General features: G+C 41.1%; 1 protein-coding gene across 3 annotated transcripts in view; it reads left to right on the top strand.

Moving 5' to 3' along the window:
* Positions 1-15,577, top strand: part of MARCHF1 (membrane associated ring-CH-type finger 1) — a 560,630-nt gene extending 545,053 nt beyond the window's left edge. For all 3 annotated transcript variants that reach the window (XM_045831238.1, XM_045831239.1, XM_045831240.1), the window contains 2 exons: positions 3,780-3,927; positions 11,268-15,577. In XM_045831238.1, the coding sequence (XP_045687194.1) occupies positions 3,780-3,927; positions 11,268-11,566 (447 nt within the window). In that variant the 3' untranslated portion in view covers positions 11,567-15,577. The remainder of the gene's footprint in view (positions 1-3,779; positions 3,928-11,267) is intronic.
* Positions 15,578-15,803: the final 226 nt, after the last annotated feature.

Genomic DNA, 15,803 nt, shown 5'->3' with positions numbered 1-15,803 from the left:
CCTGCATTATTTTATTTAGCTAGAGTAGATGGGAGATTTCACAGAAACAATGTTTGCATTAATTTATATTCCAATGTGGATATCTTTTCAGAAAAATGCAGTAGTATTTTTTCAATAACAGTTTACATTCAATATCATTCTGCATTAGTTTCAGATGCACAGCAGAGTGGTTAGACAGTCACATACTTTACAGAGTAGTCTCCCTGATATTTCAAGTACCCACTTGCCCTATACATATTTATCACAACATTATTTACTGTATTCCTTATGCTGCAATTTCCATCTCTGTAACTACCAGTAGCATTTTTCTAAGTGAATAACAGAGTTCTGTTCAACTCTTTCTACTGTTGAGGGTTTCCCCAAGGGACCAAAGGCCGAGAACAATAAGGCAGGTACCAAAGACCAGGCAGTTACAAAACCTAAAGCAAGTACCAAGACTGCCTGTGTAATAGGTAAGATTTTGTAAAACGGGCATTGCTCACCCTAGTTTATGCCCCGTTGTGAAGGCGTTAAAGCAGGGGTGTCAAACTCATTTTCACCGGGGGCCACATCAGCTTTGCGGTTGCCTTCAAAGCACCGAATGTAACTTTAGCACTGTATAAATGTAACTACTCCTTAACAAGGGAGCAGGGAGCTCAGCGCTGCCCCTGGGGTGGAAACAAGGTGCAGGGCCGAATAAAATAAGGTGGAGGGCCAGATTCAGTCCCGGGGACTTGTGTTTGCCACCTGTGCTTTAAAGAGAACTGGACAGCTGGAAGACTAATGGGGCAGGTGGGAAGTTGTTAGCGTGAAGGGTTATCGAGAGCGGCTGGTGCGCTGTGCTGCGTGGCCTTCCCAGCTGCTCAACTTTAGCATTTCCACCTGCTTCATTGAGACCACTTGGAGAAGCATGTGTTACCTTAAAACAGAGAGACTGGAGAGCGAGTGTTTGACTCTGAAATAACTAAATTGGAAAGGCTGCGCGGCCATGGCACCCTGCGGGTGGCAAGGCCAACGTGACCATGACATTGCTGCCTCGGCAGACAGCTGCGCTTCACCCGCTGCAGGGCAGACCACGGGAGCTCCATTTCTAAGTGCAGCGCGAAAATTCGCATCTCTAACAGGTGCCAGGTGATGTTGAAGGTATTGCTGCCCCGCACCCAATGAGGCGCTCCTCTCTGACCGCCCCTCTAGAGGGGCCACGACAGTAAATATTAGCACACATTATTTTATAAAACTCGGCAGGGGAGCGCAAATGCTTATGTGCACATTATCACTTTGCTATCACAAAATCTTTTGTTAACTGGTATTGAGTATCAGCATCCCAAATGCTAAACTAAGGCCCCATCATGGCAGCTTTGTTAAAATATTTCTCGATCCATTCCTTATGTGGAGGCTTGTAAAATTTGTTCTCATTTTGTACATAAACCTCAAAATGCAAGGGTGTGAATGACCATTATACTAAAAATACATTGATTTCTGGCGAAGCTTTGTGCTGACGATTGTATGCAGTAATATGATTATGCGGCAGAGGGCGCTGTGGTATCACTTTACGTGTGTTCTGTCCAGTGACTACCTGAAGAGTCCCTGTAAGGATTTATAAAGGAAAGTAGGAATGTTGGACGGTCCCTTCACGCTTCATTTCTTTGTAAAATACTGCTTAGATTAAGAAGTGACAGCTTCAGAATTTCTATTGTCTGGAACCAGGAGCCTTTACACGATGTGATCCATCCTTGTCAGCCCCCCTGATACTTTTCTATTTGAGGCTCATTAATTTGGAAGAATGCGTTTCAGCCACTGCATCAAAATGCTCCTCAAATTTAAGAGACCTAATTTTAATGTTTTTTTTTCTAAAGCCAGTTTTACAATGGAGGGTTGAGTTGATATGAATATTTTGTTTCTGAAGGTATTCTCACCCACTTGAGACATTTAGAAAATTGGAACACGTAGAAAGACTCTTTTTGTACCACTCCACTTTTTATTTGGTCATATTGAATACTGAGGTGGTTCAAGAAATAGTTATTAAATCACAAAATGCTATAAACAGATGATAATATTCTATTCTAGTTATACAGATTAGTCAGATTGACATTATAATAACTCAATAACAAAATTTTAAAAACCAGACTTTCAGATACGTGAAGTTTTGATAAAAGCTAAGATATACAAACTAAAATCTTCTCCATTTATTATCAGTTAATTAAAAGCAGATTTTGGATTGAAGCATGCAGTTTCCCCCGGCCACATCACTAAGAGCTCTCCATTATTTACTTGAAATGCTATGTAAAATATAGTTTGATGAAAAAGAAAGTACAAGCTGAAATATGAATTTTAATTGGCTCTAACGAATCTTTATAAAGAAAACTGTGATGATTGGCCAGTAAGAGGAGAGAAACAGATAGTCTTTGTCAAGAAAACATTCGTTTCTCTAAAATGTTTAAGGAGCTCTCTGGAGCATCATCATCAGACCTGACATATTGTGTTCTCTTCAGAAGGAAATCACAGAATCCTAATCATCAAACTGGAAGGGAAGTTGGGAGGACTCTGTCTGAGTCACTGACCAGCACTTGCATTTGACAGCAAGCAGCAGAGTCCTGAGAAATGTGGCTTCATCAGACAGGGCATTACTTACTGTCCTTGCATGTAAGTGGCAGCCGAAGGTGCTACTGCCGATAGGTCTCAGGCCTCCTCAATTTTCAGGACTTTTCCCAGAGGTGGCAAGATGACAGCTGGGACTCTTACTGGCAATTATGAGTTCCAGGTAGCAAAGAAAAGAAAATGGAGGAAAGGAGGAAGGGACAATTCCTGGGTCAGGATGGCAAAATCTTGAGATTCAAGTAGGTAGCCACTCATATCTGATTGTTGGAAGACAGCCAATGTCCTCCTCTGCCAAGGAAGGCTGGGAAGCAGCTTTTCGCCGGGCACAATGCCAACCCTCATAGAATTACCAGTCTATTAATAAAGGAAGAAAAGAATGATAACCTCTTCTAAAGTGCCCTGCCGCAGCCTCGGCCGCAATTTGCATCTTATGATGAAGCAAGTGGTCCCAGAGAAATTAAAGGACTCTGCCAATGTCACGGAGCCAGGACTTTATGGAACATGATTTATGCCTTCTTGTTTTCCATTGACTTGTTCATGGAATTTTATATGGGAGTGGGGTGGGGTCTTCGAAGTTCTAAAGGTTTTGCTTAACCCGAGCATAGTAAGTAAAGAATGCAAAGAATCACAGGTTCTTGAAATCGCATTACCTGGACAATAAAATGAGTGTTTCCTGGAGGGAGAGTTGTGAACCCATGTTGGCGTTCTCTCACAGATATTATCCAGCCATTTAAATACTTTGTTAGATTTATACACTGAAAAATGCAACACTATATCAGGCTATGCATTCCTCCAAGAAGAAATTATGTGGTACTGCTTATAACCTAGTATCACAAAGAAGCAATATGTAGAAACCTGAAAGGAAATGTTTTCTAAAAATTGTACAATATTACACCTGTCCCATTTATGTTACAGACAAGAAAACAACAGGCTAGCAACACAGGAATGATGATTTACTGGTAATTCATTTGGAGAATAGGAAACATCATTTTCATTTTAATATTTATTCATGTTGTCTTTAATGCCACAGGTTATGATTTCAAGTCTTTCTAAACATGAAGAGTTATTTCAATATTATAGCATCCTCGGCATGCGTATACTTAATATTTTCCCTCCATTTCTGATCGGTGTGTGGGATATAAATGCGGGGCAAAATTTCCGACTTGGAAATGCAGTTTCGTGTGATTTGTTTATGATTGCAGTGGGAGAAACTGCAGATGACCACGAGCGAAAGGAGGAAAATATTCTGCTCTGTCACATTCCACGTCATTGCCATCACCTGTGTGGTTTGGTCCCTGTACGTACTAATCGATCGGACCGCGGAGGAAATCAAGCAAGGCAATGATAATGGTAAGAGCATGCATGTCTCTTCTCTTTTCCTCTCTTGGATTCTTTGACGCTCCCCAGAGCTGGGTCAGAAAACCATTTCCCCAGTTTACCTTCATGAATGGAACACTAGCAAAAACCAGTACTGCAGACTGAGTCTTCTCCCATTATGCTACTAATTACTACTCTGACTGTAAAGCATTCGGTGTGGAGTCCCGAGCTGAGATGTGAGGTTAATGATCCAGTCCATGGAGACCGTAGTAGGGAGAGCCACTCCCGAATTTTCCAGAGCGGAATAAGGATTGGGTTGTTCCTCATGTGCAGAGGCAAACAGTTGTAAAAATGGAAGGGTTTTCTTTAACTCCCCCTCGTCATTGCTTCTTTTAAAACACGAATAAGCTAATACTCTAGTAGAGAATATTATAGCTTGTTAATTAATACTACATAATGTGATAGAGTGGGTTAACACTATGGTTCGAAATTTTAAACATACCAGGTTTGACTGTGAGGTCTGAAAAGAAGGATGTTTAAAAATCATTAAGGCATATTCTGACACTTAAAATGGATAGGTCATTTAATAGAGATTATTTCACTTCTAAAGGTACACAGCTCTTTCCCGCTAGGCGCTGCAGCTTTGGCATGTATCCGCAATCACAGCTCGTACAATGGTGAGAACTATTCCCCTGGCCCCCGCGGGCCCCGCGGTGGCAAGGTTGGCGTGGGAGGGGAGGAGGAAACAGTATTAAACCCCTGGTGAGTGTGGTGGGAGAAACTGTTCAGGTGATAACACAGTACGTTTACAGTATTATGAAAATGTTTACAAACCTTCCTAAAAAACAGAGGAAAATGAAAGAAAGATGAGAAGAAGTGAGGAAAAGAAGAGGAAAGGAAAAACATTTAAAAGGGAAAGCGTTGTTACTTCTGAGTTTCCTGTGCTTTATAAAGACAGGAGAGGATGTTGCATTCTCACACTTGCCCTCATGGTGGCAGCAGTGCGCAGGCTCCTGTGCTCTCCCGGGTGTTCAGAAGCACTGGGCGCCAGGGCCTGTAATTGGGGCCGTGAGGACTTGCCCGAGGCACTGGGAGGCTGTTTAAGTAGTTTTAGCGCGGGAGGGAGGTCCCGGGAGGAGTGGTGATGGAGTTACAGATCTCGCTGTAAAAGAATGCCTGCTGAAAAAGAATGAAAGCACTGTAGCGAGAAACAGACAGGCAGGGTGAGGTTTTGTGTTGTTTTTTGACTCAACCTTAACTCATTTTTTATACAATTTATATCAAACTATATAGTTGATATAAACATATAGTTGATATAAACTATGTTGTTTACAACTACATTATGCATTGTTCCTGAGATGCTGTATTAAATAATCTCCAAGAGGGTAGGAATTTGTTTTTTTAATCCACGTCCCCTATATTTACAGGTACTGGCCCAGGCCAAGTCCCAGAAAGTGTGCCAGAAACACTGCATTGCACATGTGTGGGAAAACAGGCCTTCCACCGCTATCCCCACCTTCCTATACCCAACGTGCGGCCTCACACGACTCAAGTGCTTTCCTAGCAAGCCAGGGCAGGCAAGATAGCCAGGGATTTAGTAAGTGGAGATGTCTAACCCCGGGTTCAGTATTTGAGAACACTTGTAAACTTGCCCCAGGGGAGCCTGCCCTCTTCCTCAGTCACCCTCACTTGGCGCAGCTGCCCTCGTCTGCAGGGCTCCTTCCGCCTTCCCTCCGCCACATGGGAGGGAACCCCCCACCCCTACCAGACATAAGAAGCGATCTCATGTCGTTTCATTCACAGATAGGTCAGAAACCCCCTCGTACATTCATTTACCCAATGCCACTTCTGAGATGTGGGAGTGGCGTGGATGGTGATTCATGAACTTGACAGTCTCAATCCAGAATCCAAGGAACCCATCATCCCCCCACCCCTGTTTCCTTCCTTCCATTTATCTGACTCTGCCTGCTCACTCTCTGGTCCCGTGGAGATCCTTCTGTCTCTAGTTGTCGTTTCTCTGCTGATGATAATCCTCCAAATTTATCCCCAGCTCATGCTGAACTCCACTCATGCATCTGCCTACCTCTTGAATACCTGTTTCTGCTTAAAGGTCTTCCAGGCACCAAGCTCAGTGTGTCCAGACTCATCATCTCCTACCACTTCCCACTCCGACGCCTGTGGGAAAGGCTTTCCTAACACACAGGGACCAAACCCAGTCCAGTTTTCTTTCCTCGTCTCTCCCCTCTCCCTCACTTCCACCGTAGTCCTATGTGTTCTGCCCCATGTGCCTCTGGAATCTGTCCATTTCTCTCCTCCCCCATAGCCGCCATACATGTGCAAACTGTCGTATCTTTTACTTGAAAACTTCAGTAGCTTCTTAACTAGATACTCTCTAGTTTTTTTCCCACTTTCAAACCCTGCTCAATAATGTGCTTCCAGCAAGCTTACAAAATACAAACTGAATCACATCCTATCCCTAATTAGCCATTATTAAAATACTCGTATACCCCAAACTCTTTAACGGGACTCTCTGCCCCCCCCCATGACCTAGCCGTAGACAATTATGCCGAACATCTGTCAGCTCCCTTGCTCCACTTTGCTCTCTGCATGAAACCCCTCCTCCCAGCTTCTCCTGTCCACCACCACACACTCAAATACAGCACTCACCTCGCACTAACCTCCCCCACCACCCCCCTTGGCAGTTCCCCCTCAGGTACACCTAGTTCAGCTGCCCACACTACAGTCATTATTACTAGCAATCACAAAGTGATTCTCAAAATGTGTCTCTTGGACCAAGAGCATTAGCAGCTCCTGGGCACTTGTTGGAGAAATGCAGATTTTGGCCTCTCCCCACCCCAGACCAGAATCAGAAATTCTGTGGGTGGAGCCCAGCTATTTGTGCTTATGAAACTAAGCGATTGTGATGCCCTCCACGCGTGGAGAACCAGGTGTTCCTATAGCAACGTGCACTTAACCCTCCTCTCCCACCCCTTACTCCACCTGGATTGCCTAATTTGAATTACCAGGGAAGTTTCTAGGCCACTACAGAGCCTCAGTTTTATCCCCAGAGGTTTAGACTTTATTATCCTTGAGTGATTCTCTTGTGCATCCAGCCTGAGAAGCTCTGCCCCATCAGGACACATTATAGTAAAGGCTCATTTAACCATCTGCCCCTCACCCACAGCCTCTGAGCTCAGAGCAGATGGAGCGGCCAGTCTCGCTGTCCAGTGCACCTCTGGTGCTGAGCGCGGCGTCTGGGTCCTGGTGACCCAGTCAATGCCTCAGAAGCAACGTTTAAGTGTGAATGCCTCATACCCAAGCTTTCCCATTGTTAATCTTTCATATTTTCTTCCAAATTTTTTCTTTCTCAGTTCTGGGTAGATGCAGAATTTCAGAAAACAGTCTCTTCATGGACCGTCAGTCAGGTTCCTTAGATTTCCCAATAGAGAAGCTTGAATGATAATCAAAGGTCAGTTTCCATAAATATATACAGATGGGCAAGAGTCAGCTTTCTGCCATAGACTTTAAAAAAAAATTGTTTTCAGTTTCTTAAAAGCAAGTGAAAATTAGATAACTTTTTTCTTTGGTGTTCAGAGCTTTTGCATTAAAAAAAAAAAACAAGGTATTTATGAAGAAGCAGTCCCTGTGGCTATTTCTACAGAGCCACTTGCCAGGGGGACTAGTCCTAACTCAGCCAATTTCAAATGGAATCCAGTGATTTTTGTAAATGGCATCATGTGTGCTTCTGTTTAAATTGTATTTAAAGCCTGGCTTCCCTGAGCACAGGCAGGTGGCCACCTGTGTGAGCTGTAATTACTTTCCTCTTCCTCTGGCACTGGGACTACAGGTGCTGACCCTGAAACTACTTGCAAACTTTTGGGGGAAAAAAACTGCACCAAGTCAACATATTTTCAATCCATCTTGAAAACCTTCAAAAGTATTTGAATAGCAACAAATTGTCCTTCTTCTGCCAGAACTGAGGTGGACTATAAAACAGCAATTTTTTTTGAACTGCTATAACAATCCTGAAGAAAAAAAAATCCCTTCATGTTTTTAAATGGTTGTTCTTTCAGAGGAAATATGCATGATGCCCCAGATAGCACTCTCACTTCACTTTTTCTTGTCACCTGTGAAAGGTGGCAGGGCAGGGGGGAGGGGAGAAAGAAAGAAAAAAAAGAAAAAAAAAGAAACATGGTGCTCGAAACTTTAACATCCTGAATTGGCCATGGTGTCAACTCTAATTTGGAAGAACAATTGCTCTTTGTGCCTTGTCCTTGCATATTCTAGAAGAATGCTCCAGCATACTATTTGTGTGTTAAAAACAAAGCACAAAAACACAGACCAAGAAAAAATAACAGTTTTATACTATCTATTAAAAAAACTATAGGCACAGATTTTAATGTTGCCCCAGAATTATATAAATGTATACACCATAAGAGACCAGCATAACCAACTGATTTTTCTCCCCATGACTGGCTCTCTTGCACACCTCTATGTGTCTCCAGGGTAGGGACATGATGCGTTATCCAGAGAGCACGTGGCATTAGTCGAGGCTCCAAAGTTTTGGCTGGCTGTGGCTGAGTCTAGCAGATAAGAACTATGGCTATAACCATCTGTTTAGAGCAGCGTTAAAAATCACTTCCCAGCAATCCATACAATATTTTCCTTTTCAGCATTATCATTTAAACTATTCCTTTTAAAATTAATTACATGGGCTGTTGTTCACAATCCAAATATTGTACGATCAACACTGAATTGGGCTGGTTGTCCGAGGCCGAGGCTCTAGTTCGGCCTTGGTCCCTGACTGGCTAGTTATTGTGAACTAGATAATTATCACTCTGAAGCTCAATGCCCTCATTGGTCACAACTAAGTTGGACTGAATGCCCTCCAAAATTTCTTTTTACGATTCATCTTTCAAAGATACCATGAACTTGACCTTACATCAAATAAATTAAACCATTGTGTTTATACAATAGTGCACACACAGCATACCTATTTACTCACAGTGAATATTACCATTAAAACAAGTTAATAAAAAGGTTATAAATATGTGAAACTTTCTTCTTTCTTCCTTTTTTCATTTCTTCCTTTTCAATAATATACCAACTGGAAAGAAGCAACCAGGATAAAAACAAAGGAGAAAACCACCCCTCAATTATTCCACTCGTACACACCGTTATATAAACACATTTTATAACTCTTCATAACCTAAGCACTCACCCCAAAAGATCCCAACTTAACATTTACTCTTTCTAAATATACATTGTCCCTGCCCAATCACATGGCCTTCTATATAACATATGCAGAATACGCAGAGAATTCGAATTCACAAGTTGGAAGAGACCTTAGAGATCACTGTTTTAAAGATAAGGAAATCAGTAACTTGCTTTATCTGCAGCTATATTATAAACACCCACATTGGAGTTTGTGGCTCGCCCGGCTAAACTTCAAAGAATAAACAGAGAAGCAAGATGCCACAGGTGACTTAGCACCATGCGTGCCTCCAGTGGAGAGGGGTGGGGATCCCATTCTATTTCCAGTGAAAGTATTTTCAGAGAAACAGTATTGCAGGAAAGCAGATGAGTCTGAAAGGGGCCAGTGGGTAGATCCCAGCTTACAAGCCATTGTCACTGTGGTCTGGAAGTTTGGCGTAAGTGTTTCCAAATAAACACTTCACGCAGAGCAGCCACTGAGGCATTTCAGGACCTTTCATTGTAGTTAACTTCCAGTGAGAGTTCTGAGCTTTCCCCATGAGTGGAATTAGAATTGCAAGGGATGACCAGGGGGCCGGGTTGCGGCGTAGTGCTGACAAATGCCAGTGGCTGGGCTGGCTGCTAACCGGACTTCGTCCTCACCAGGATCCCTGGTTTTCATTGCCTAGCGTCCAGGAAGGGCAGCCAGATGTTGAAGCCCAATGAAGTTAAAAGGGTCTTAGTTTAGGCACCGGTGAAATCTTTACTCTTAATTTACAATCCATTAAGGCAAAGATATGAAACATTTACTGTATTTTGCTGTGTACAATGCACATGTTTGCCCAAATTTTTGAGGGAAAAATAAGGATGCACATTATACATGGGTAGTACTAATTCTATAGCTATATAACTGTTTTTAATTATTTTATTTATACTTATACGTTAAAAGTGTAACTCTAGAAAGCTATAATGATATCTGTGTGCAAAATAATACCCTGAAATATGATAATCAGTTTTGTTTCTAAATATAAATAAATAAATAATTGAATTTAAAAAATTAAAACAAAAGATTTTTTTCCTGAAAGTCTGGACCAAAAGCATGGTTGCATATTATACACAGGAGCACATTATACAAGGCAAAATATGGTAAATCACTCAGCAACAACAATAACAATTTTCATTCTTACAGCATTATGTGTCAAGAACTATTCACCTAATCCACACTAAAAAGTCTATAAGGTGAATACTAGATTAGCTCCATTTGTAAGGGATATATCTGTTATCTTTTGCTGTATAGTAAACATATTAATAACTTTTACATTGATAATATGTTTAGACAATACTATTTTGGCTATATTGGGGGGAAAAGTGGTGGCTTCAGTAACAAAATATAAAATTTGACTAAATTCTGACTAAAATGATTGTAACCCTGAATCTTATGCATGTCTGTGCTAGGAACTCGCTTTCTCTGGTGAGATGGGGTAGCTTCTTTCTTTCTCATTTTTTTTAAAGGGAATGACGGGGGGAAGATGTATAAAGATGATCTCACACATCTGTTTATTACTTTACCTTGTTAAAGTAAAGTACTGATTCCTTTGCTCAATATGTCCACTATCCTTCCTTAAAGATTTAACTACAGGGAACGTCAAAGTAAGCATAAAAAAATCTATGTCATATCCGATAATCATAGTAGGTACTTGATACCAGGTGGAGAAATATGAGGTATCATTATAGTGATAGGTAAGAGACTTTCTTCATACACAATGTTAACAAAACCTTCAGAACCTTTAGGAAGCAATTAAGCCATTCAGGTTATAATTCTCAGTCACAAAATTTTACAATCAAGGGTGTCTAATCTGCAGCCCGCAGGCTGCATGCGGCCCAGGATGGCTCTGAATGTGGCCCAACACAAAGTCGTAAATTTACTTAAAACATTATGAGATTGTTTTGTGATTGTGTGTCGCAATGTATTTAATGTGTGGCCCAAGACAACTCTTCTTCTTCCAGTGTGGTGCAGAGATGCCAAAAGGTTGGACACCCTGTTTTATTTATATAGCAATATATTCCTTACCTACAAAATTTAGCAGGCAGGCACGGTCTTTTGAAGGAGTCGTAGAGAAAAAAATCACCAGATCTATAGGTAGCAATGTGGTAATAACGTTCTCCTCCTTATTTCAAAGGCGTCCTCGAATGGCCATTTTGGACGAAACTGGTTGTGGTGGCCATCGGCTTCACAGGAGGTCTCGTCTTCATGTACGTTCAGTGTAAAGCCTACATCCAACTGTGGCGCAGGCTGAAGGCCTACAACCGAGTGATCTTTGTGCAGAATTGCCCGGACACTGCCAAAAAACAGGAGAAGAGCTGCTCGTGCGCCGTAAACACGGACCTCAAGGATGCTGTGGTCGTGCCTGTGTTACAGACGGGTCCGAGCTCACTGCCCTCCGCAGAAGGCAGCCCCTCCGAAGTCATCCCCGTGTGACGGGGCCTGGGGTGGGGGAGTCCCTTCGTGGAAGAGTATCGTTCCAGCCCTCAGCCACTACAAATGACAGCAGTGATCCTGAATTACTCGGTCTCCTTACTTCTCCCTCTTCTCCTACTGACTCAGTTTTCCTAACTTCGCTCAAAAAGGAGGAAAAGACACCAGATGACCAGGATCCCATGAAGCAGAGTCTAAAGCGTGAATGTGAAAAGTTGCTTGAAGAGGGATTTCTAAAACAATTAAAAACCGCCGGAGCAAGGCACACTCTTCAGTGACGTTCGTGGTCCGACTGCAGGGACACAGGAGCCTTCGCAGCATCCGGGGGAAGGCTCTGAGTACAGACTTGAATTGCGATGTGTATGTCTTCTAAGGCCTCCTAATGTTAACTGTCTGATCTGGAAGTAACAGTTGTGGTCGGCTTTAAGCTTGCAACTGTCCGCATTATTCCTGAGGCCCCTCAGAAGCACAGCTGGGGGATGCAGCCTGTGCCAGTCACACTCTGACAGATGGTAGATTTTGATGGCGACAGTGCAGGCCAGTTGTTTTGAGAGATGCATGATTTTTAAAAAGATGCAGTACACATTTGAAGATACTAATACTTGGAATTATACTTAAATCATGAATGAAAGATTTTCAGAGATTTCTGGGGGCTTAATTGGCTCTGTTAATTAATAGAAGTTGAAATCAACTATCAGTTCCCATATTTTATCTGGACCCTCTGAAACAGCATTGTCTCTCAAAACTATATTGTAAGCTACAAACGCAGGTCAAATATGTAAATTTTAAATTTCCTAATAGCTCCTTTAGAAAATTTTAAAATAAAAAGGTAAAATTAATTTTAATAATGTATTTTATTTAACACTATATATTCAAGTTATTTCGACATGTCATCAATATTAAAAATTATTGAGATAGTTTACATCTTTTCTTACGAACCAAGTCTCCAAAATCCGATCTGCATTTGATCCTTACAGCACATCTCAGTTTGAGCTAAGCAGATCGGCGGGCACAGCCCTACACTGAGGACAGAACCTCTGATTCATTCAACAGTTGGCTATTTCAAAACAGCAGCTTAATTCATTCTCTTACTCAAAGTCTCACAAATGTTATAATTTTACAAAGCACTCAATCAAATTCAACAGCCTGGTTGAAGTTAGGTAAAGTTGTTAAAAGAGTGAACAGAACACAAGTAGAGAAAGATAAAGCAGTCTGCCTGCGGCAGTGTTCTGAAATCACGTGTTTGCTACCAAGAAATGCTTAGGATAGGGAACATAATGGTTACCTATTTTGTTATGGTGAAATGTGTAAGGCTTTTTTAAAAAAAATCCACATAAGGTGTTCACTTGACAGATGAGCAGTTTAGCATTTAAACTCTATTTGTAAAAGTTGACAGTATTTCCCTTGCTCAGCTGGGAAGCAAAAACATTCAACAGATTCTGTGATAAGTAATAAATTGAGTTGTTTAGGTTTGACAGTTCAGTTGATTACGGTGTTCTTTGCATATTCATGTAAAACTGAAGCGTGAATGATACTGCGGTGAGCTAGATTAACGATTGTAGATATAGTGGCCCGTCAAAGAGATGTTCTACATTTTAAAAAGGTGACTTATTTTTGTGAGCTGTCATATTTATTATCGTGAGAAGGCAGCCTTGATGGCCATGAGAGCCAAAGCCTGGGTGTGGCCGTGCAGCCAGCCGTCTGGGCACCGCAGCGATGCAGTTGTGACTGTCCCTGGGCTGGTTCTTCCCAGACACGGTAGGAGGGGGGTGACAACCTTGCAGGGAGAACGATGACGTGGGTATCAGTGCCCACCCAGGGTCCAAATAGTCCTGATCCCCAGAAATGAAGAAAAGGGAAACCATGTCCACTCTGCGTGTGTGGCATGTGTGTGTCCTCATGTCTATACATGAGAAAAATGTGTTCGGTCAGGGAACAAAAGGTTTATGACTCATCTTTCTTAAAACTTCTTGTACAGATGGATGTGGAATAAAGGCCAGGGATAATGAAATTGAGGTAGCTACATTGGACCAAGATTTCTGTACAAATAAGGACATGAGGGGTGTAATAGAAATTATGAAACTTAAACTAAACTCTGGGGCCCATTACCCAAGGGATTAACCTTGATTTAGTGTAACTGTTGATTTTTCTGCTTTTTACTAATCCATTTTTCCTGTGGTTTAGCAGTGGCAATATGCTGTTTACAAATATTCCAGGGGGGAAAATCCAGTCACCAGCCAACAAAGAAATAATTTCTCTTGTTTGCTCTGGAAGAAAAAGAATTATCACCACCAAAAATATCATTTAAATACTGTGCAAACCTAAGCAAGATAGGTGGGTGCAGAACTCATTTCACAGCGGGTAGAGGTCTGGCTCAAATAAGGCCAAGTGTATGAAGGGCTACCCTTAACACTAAGAAAACATTTCTAAAATGGAAAGTCAAGATAAACATTATTGTATGACTGTTAGAAGATGGCAGGGTGTTTTAAAACCAAGCCTAAATTCTCAAAATTAATTTGTACAGGTTTTAACTTTTTTTTAAAGGAGAAAATAATATAGTGCTCTGGCAAGCCAAAATCTACTGTATTTTTCAGACTATAAGATGTACTTTTTTTTTACCACATTTTTGCTTCAATTTTTTTCTCCTATTTTCCACCTCTAAAACCTAGGTACGTCTTATGCTGAGACCCCCAGAAAAATACGGTACATTTTATTCTGCTATTCTTCTGACCTTTTTAAACCGTGAACTCCTGAATGTAAATCTTTTAAAAAGTTTTTCTGCAGTGGCTGTTTATGGTTCCATCTAAATAACTATGTGCACTTAAAACGTAATGTTGATCATTTTCTTCTTATGTTCCATGTGGCAATGGTACATTAGTCTTGTCTGTAGAAAGATTTGGCTTTTGTGGACTAGATATGCCCTTTGGAAAGAAAATCTGCTCTCCAGAATGATTTTTTTTCAAGCATGTTTCCCTGCTGATAAAAGAAAAACAAAATGGAATGGAGACAAAGGACTGAAATTGAAGAATGGGTTTATGGTTCTGTTAAAAACTTTGGCTTTTTCTAATGATGAATCTGTAGTATTACCATACATCACAAACATTTATGCTGTTAATTTTTTTAAGAACTGTCACTTTTATTGTTTAGGATCAAAGTTTAAATTGCAAAGGACTGAAATTCAAGTATCTTTGTCTTATAAGTGAAGCCCAAAAGGCCATGAAACTTAAATACAAACACAAAACCAAAATGAAAAAAAAATCAAAACAAAAGGTGATCCCATCAGTCTGAGATATAGCAATGGGAACACTGAGTGAAGATTGGTGTATGCCAAGAGTCCTTCAAAATGCCCTGAGATTAAATCTCACTCTGAGCTGCTGTTACATGTGGTTATGGTTCCAGAGAGATGGCCTCATTGTTAATTTGTTTTGCAGAAAAGGTCCTTGGGTGTCCCTCAAATGGCCACTCTTGGGTTGGAAAATTAGCTCATCAGAGAGCAATGACATGGTTATTGCACCTGTTTTGGGGATCAGATGGGTAAGATCATTCCATCGGCCTGACACAGTTTACCTGTCCTTGCCTTGCCAATGGATACTTTGGGACAAAGTGGAGCTCTTAAAACTTACGATTATCATTATTGTAGTTGTTATATAATAATTGTGTAGGACTTACACTTTAATTAAGAAAGATGAAAACCTTTTTTCTTAAGTCAGCCCAAAGGTGCTATTTTACATATCAATGCAGTTGAAAGGGTGTCCTGTTAGTTTTTGGGCTGCGGTGTTCCATCACATCTGAAGAAAGCCCATTTTGAAATTGGATCTTGCATTAAAACAAACAAGAAAAAAATTGTTTTAGCTGTGTGCAATTTTTGAGATTGAGCATTTGTACTTTTTTGGTTTTACCTGATTATCTTGCATTAACAATTTACTGTTTTGTGGATAATGTGTACTAAGGCAAATTAAGGAAAAGAAAATAATTATCTGTGACAGACTTTGTATATTAAACAAGTGACTCATACCTTTGTTGTATTTTCTGTCGTTTTTGATGAACGTACCAGGATTCCTGCTGACTTGCATCTGCAGCATTCAAACAGGCTTGGCTCCTCAGGTTTCACAGAAGTCTGGGTTTTTAAGCAGGGTGTGAACCTACCTAGAATCATCTTGAGGCCAGCACACAGACTAACGCATGACATTGTAGGAAGGAACTAGCAGATGCATTACCAAGAGAAAACCAACAGAAATAA

The sequence above is a fragment of the Phyllostomus hastatus genome, unplaced genomic scaffold (genome assembly GCF_019186645.2).
Source record: "Phyllostomus hastatus isolate PE091 unplaced genomic scaffold, TTU_PhHast_1.1 phas_contig_159, whole genome shotgun sequence".
Lineage (NCBI taxonomy): Eukaryota > Metazoa > Chordata > Mammalia > Chiroptera > Phyllostomidae > Phyllostomus > Phyllostomus hastatus.
This window is presented reverse-complemented; position numbering and strand designations above follow the sequence as displayed.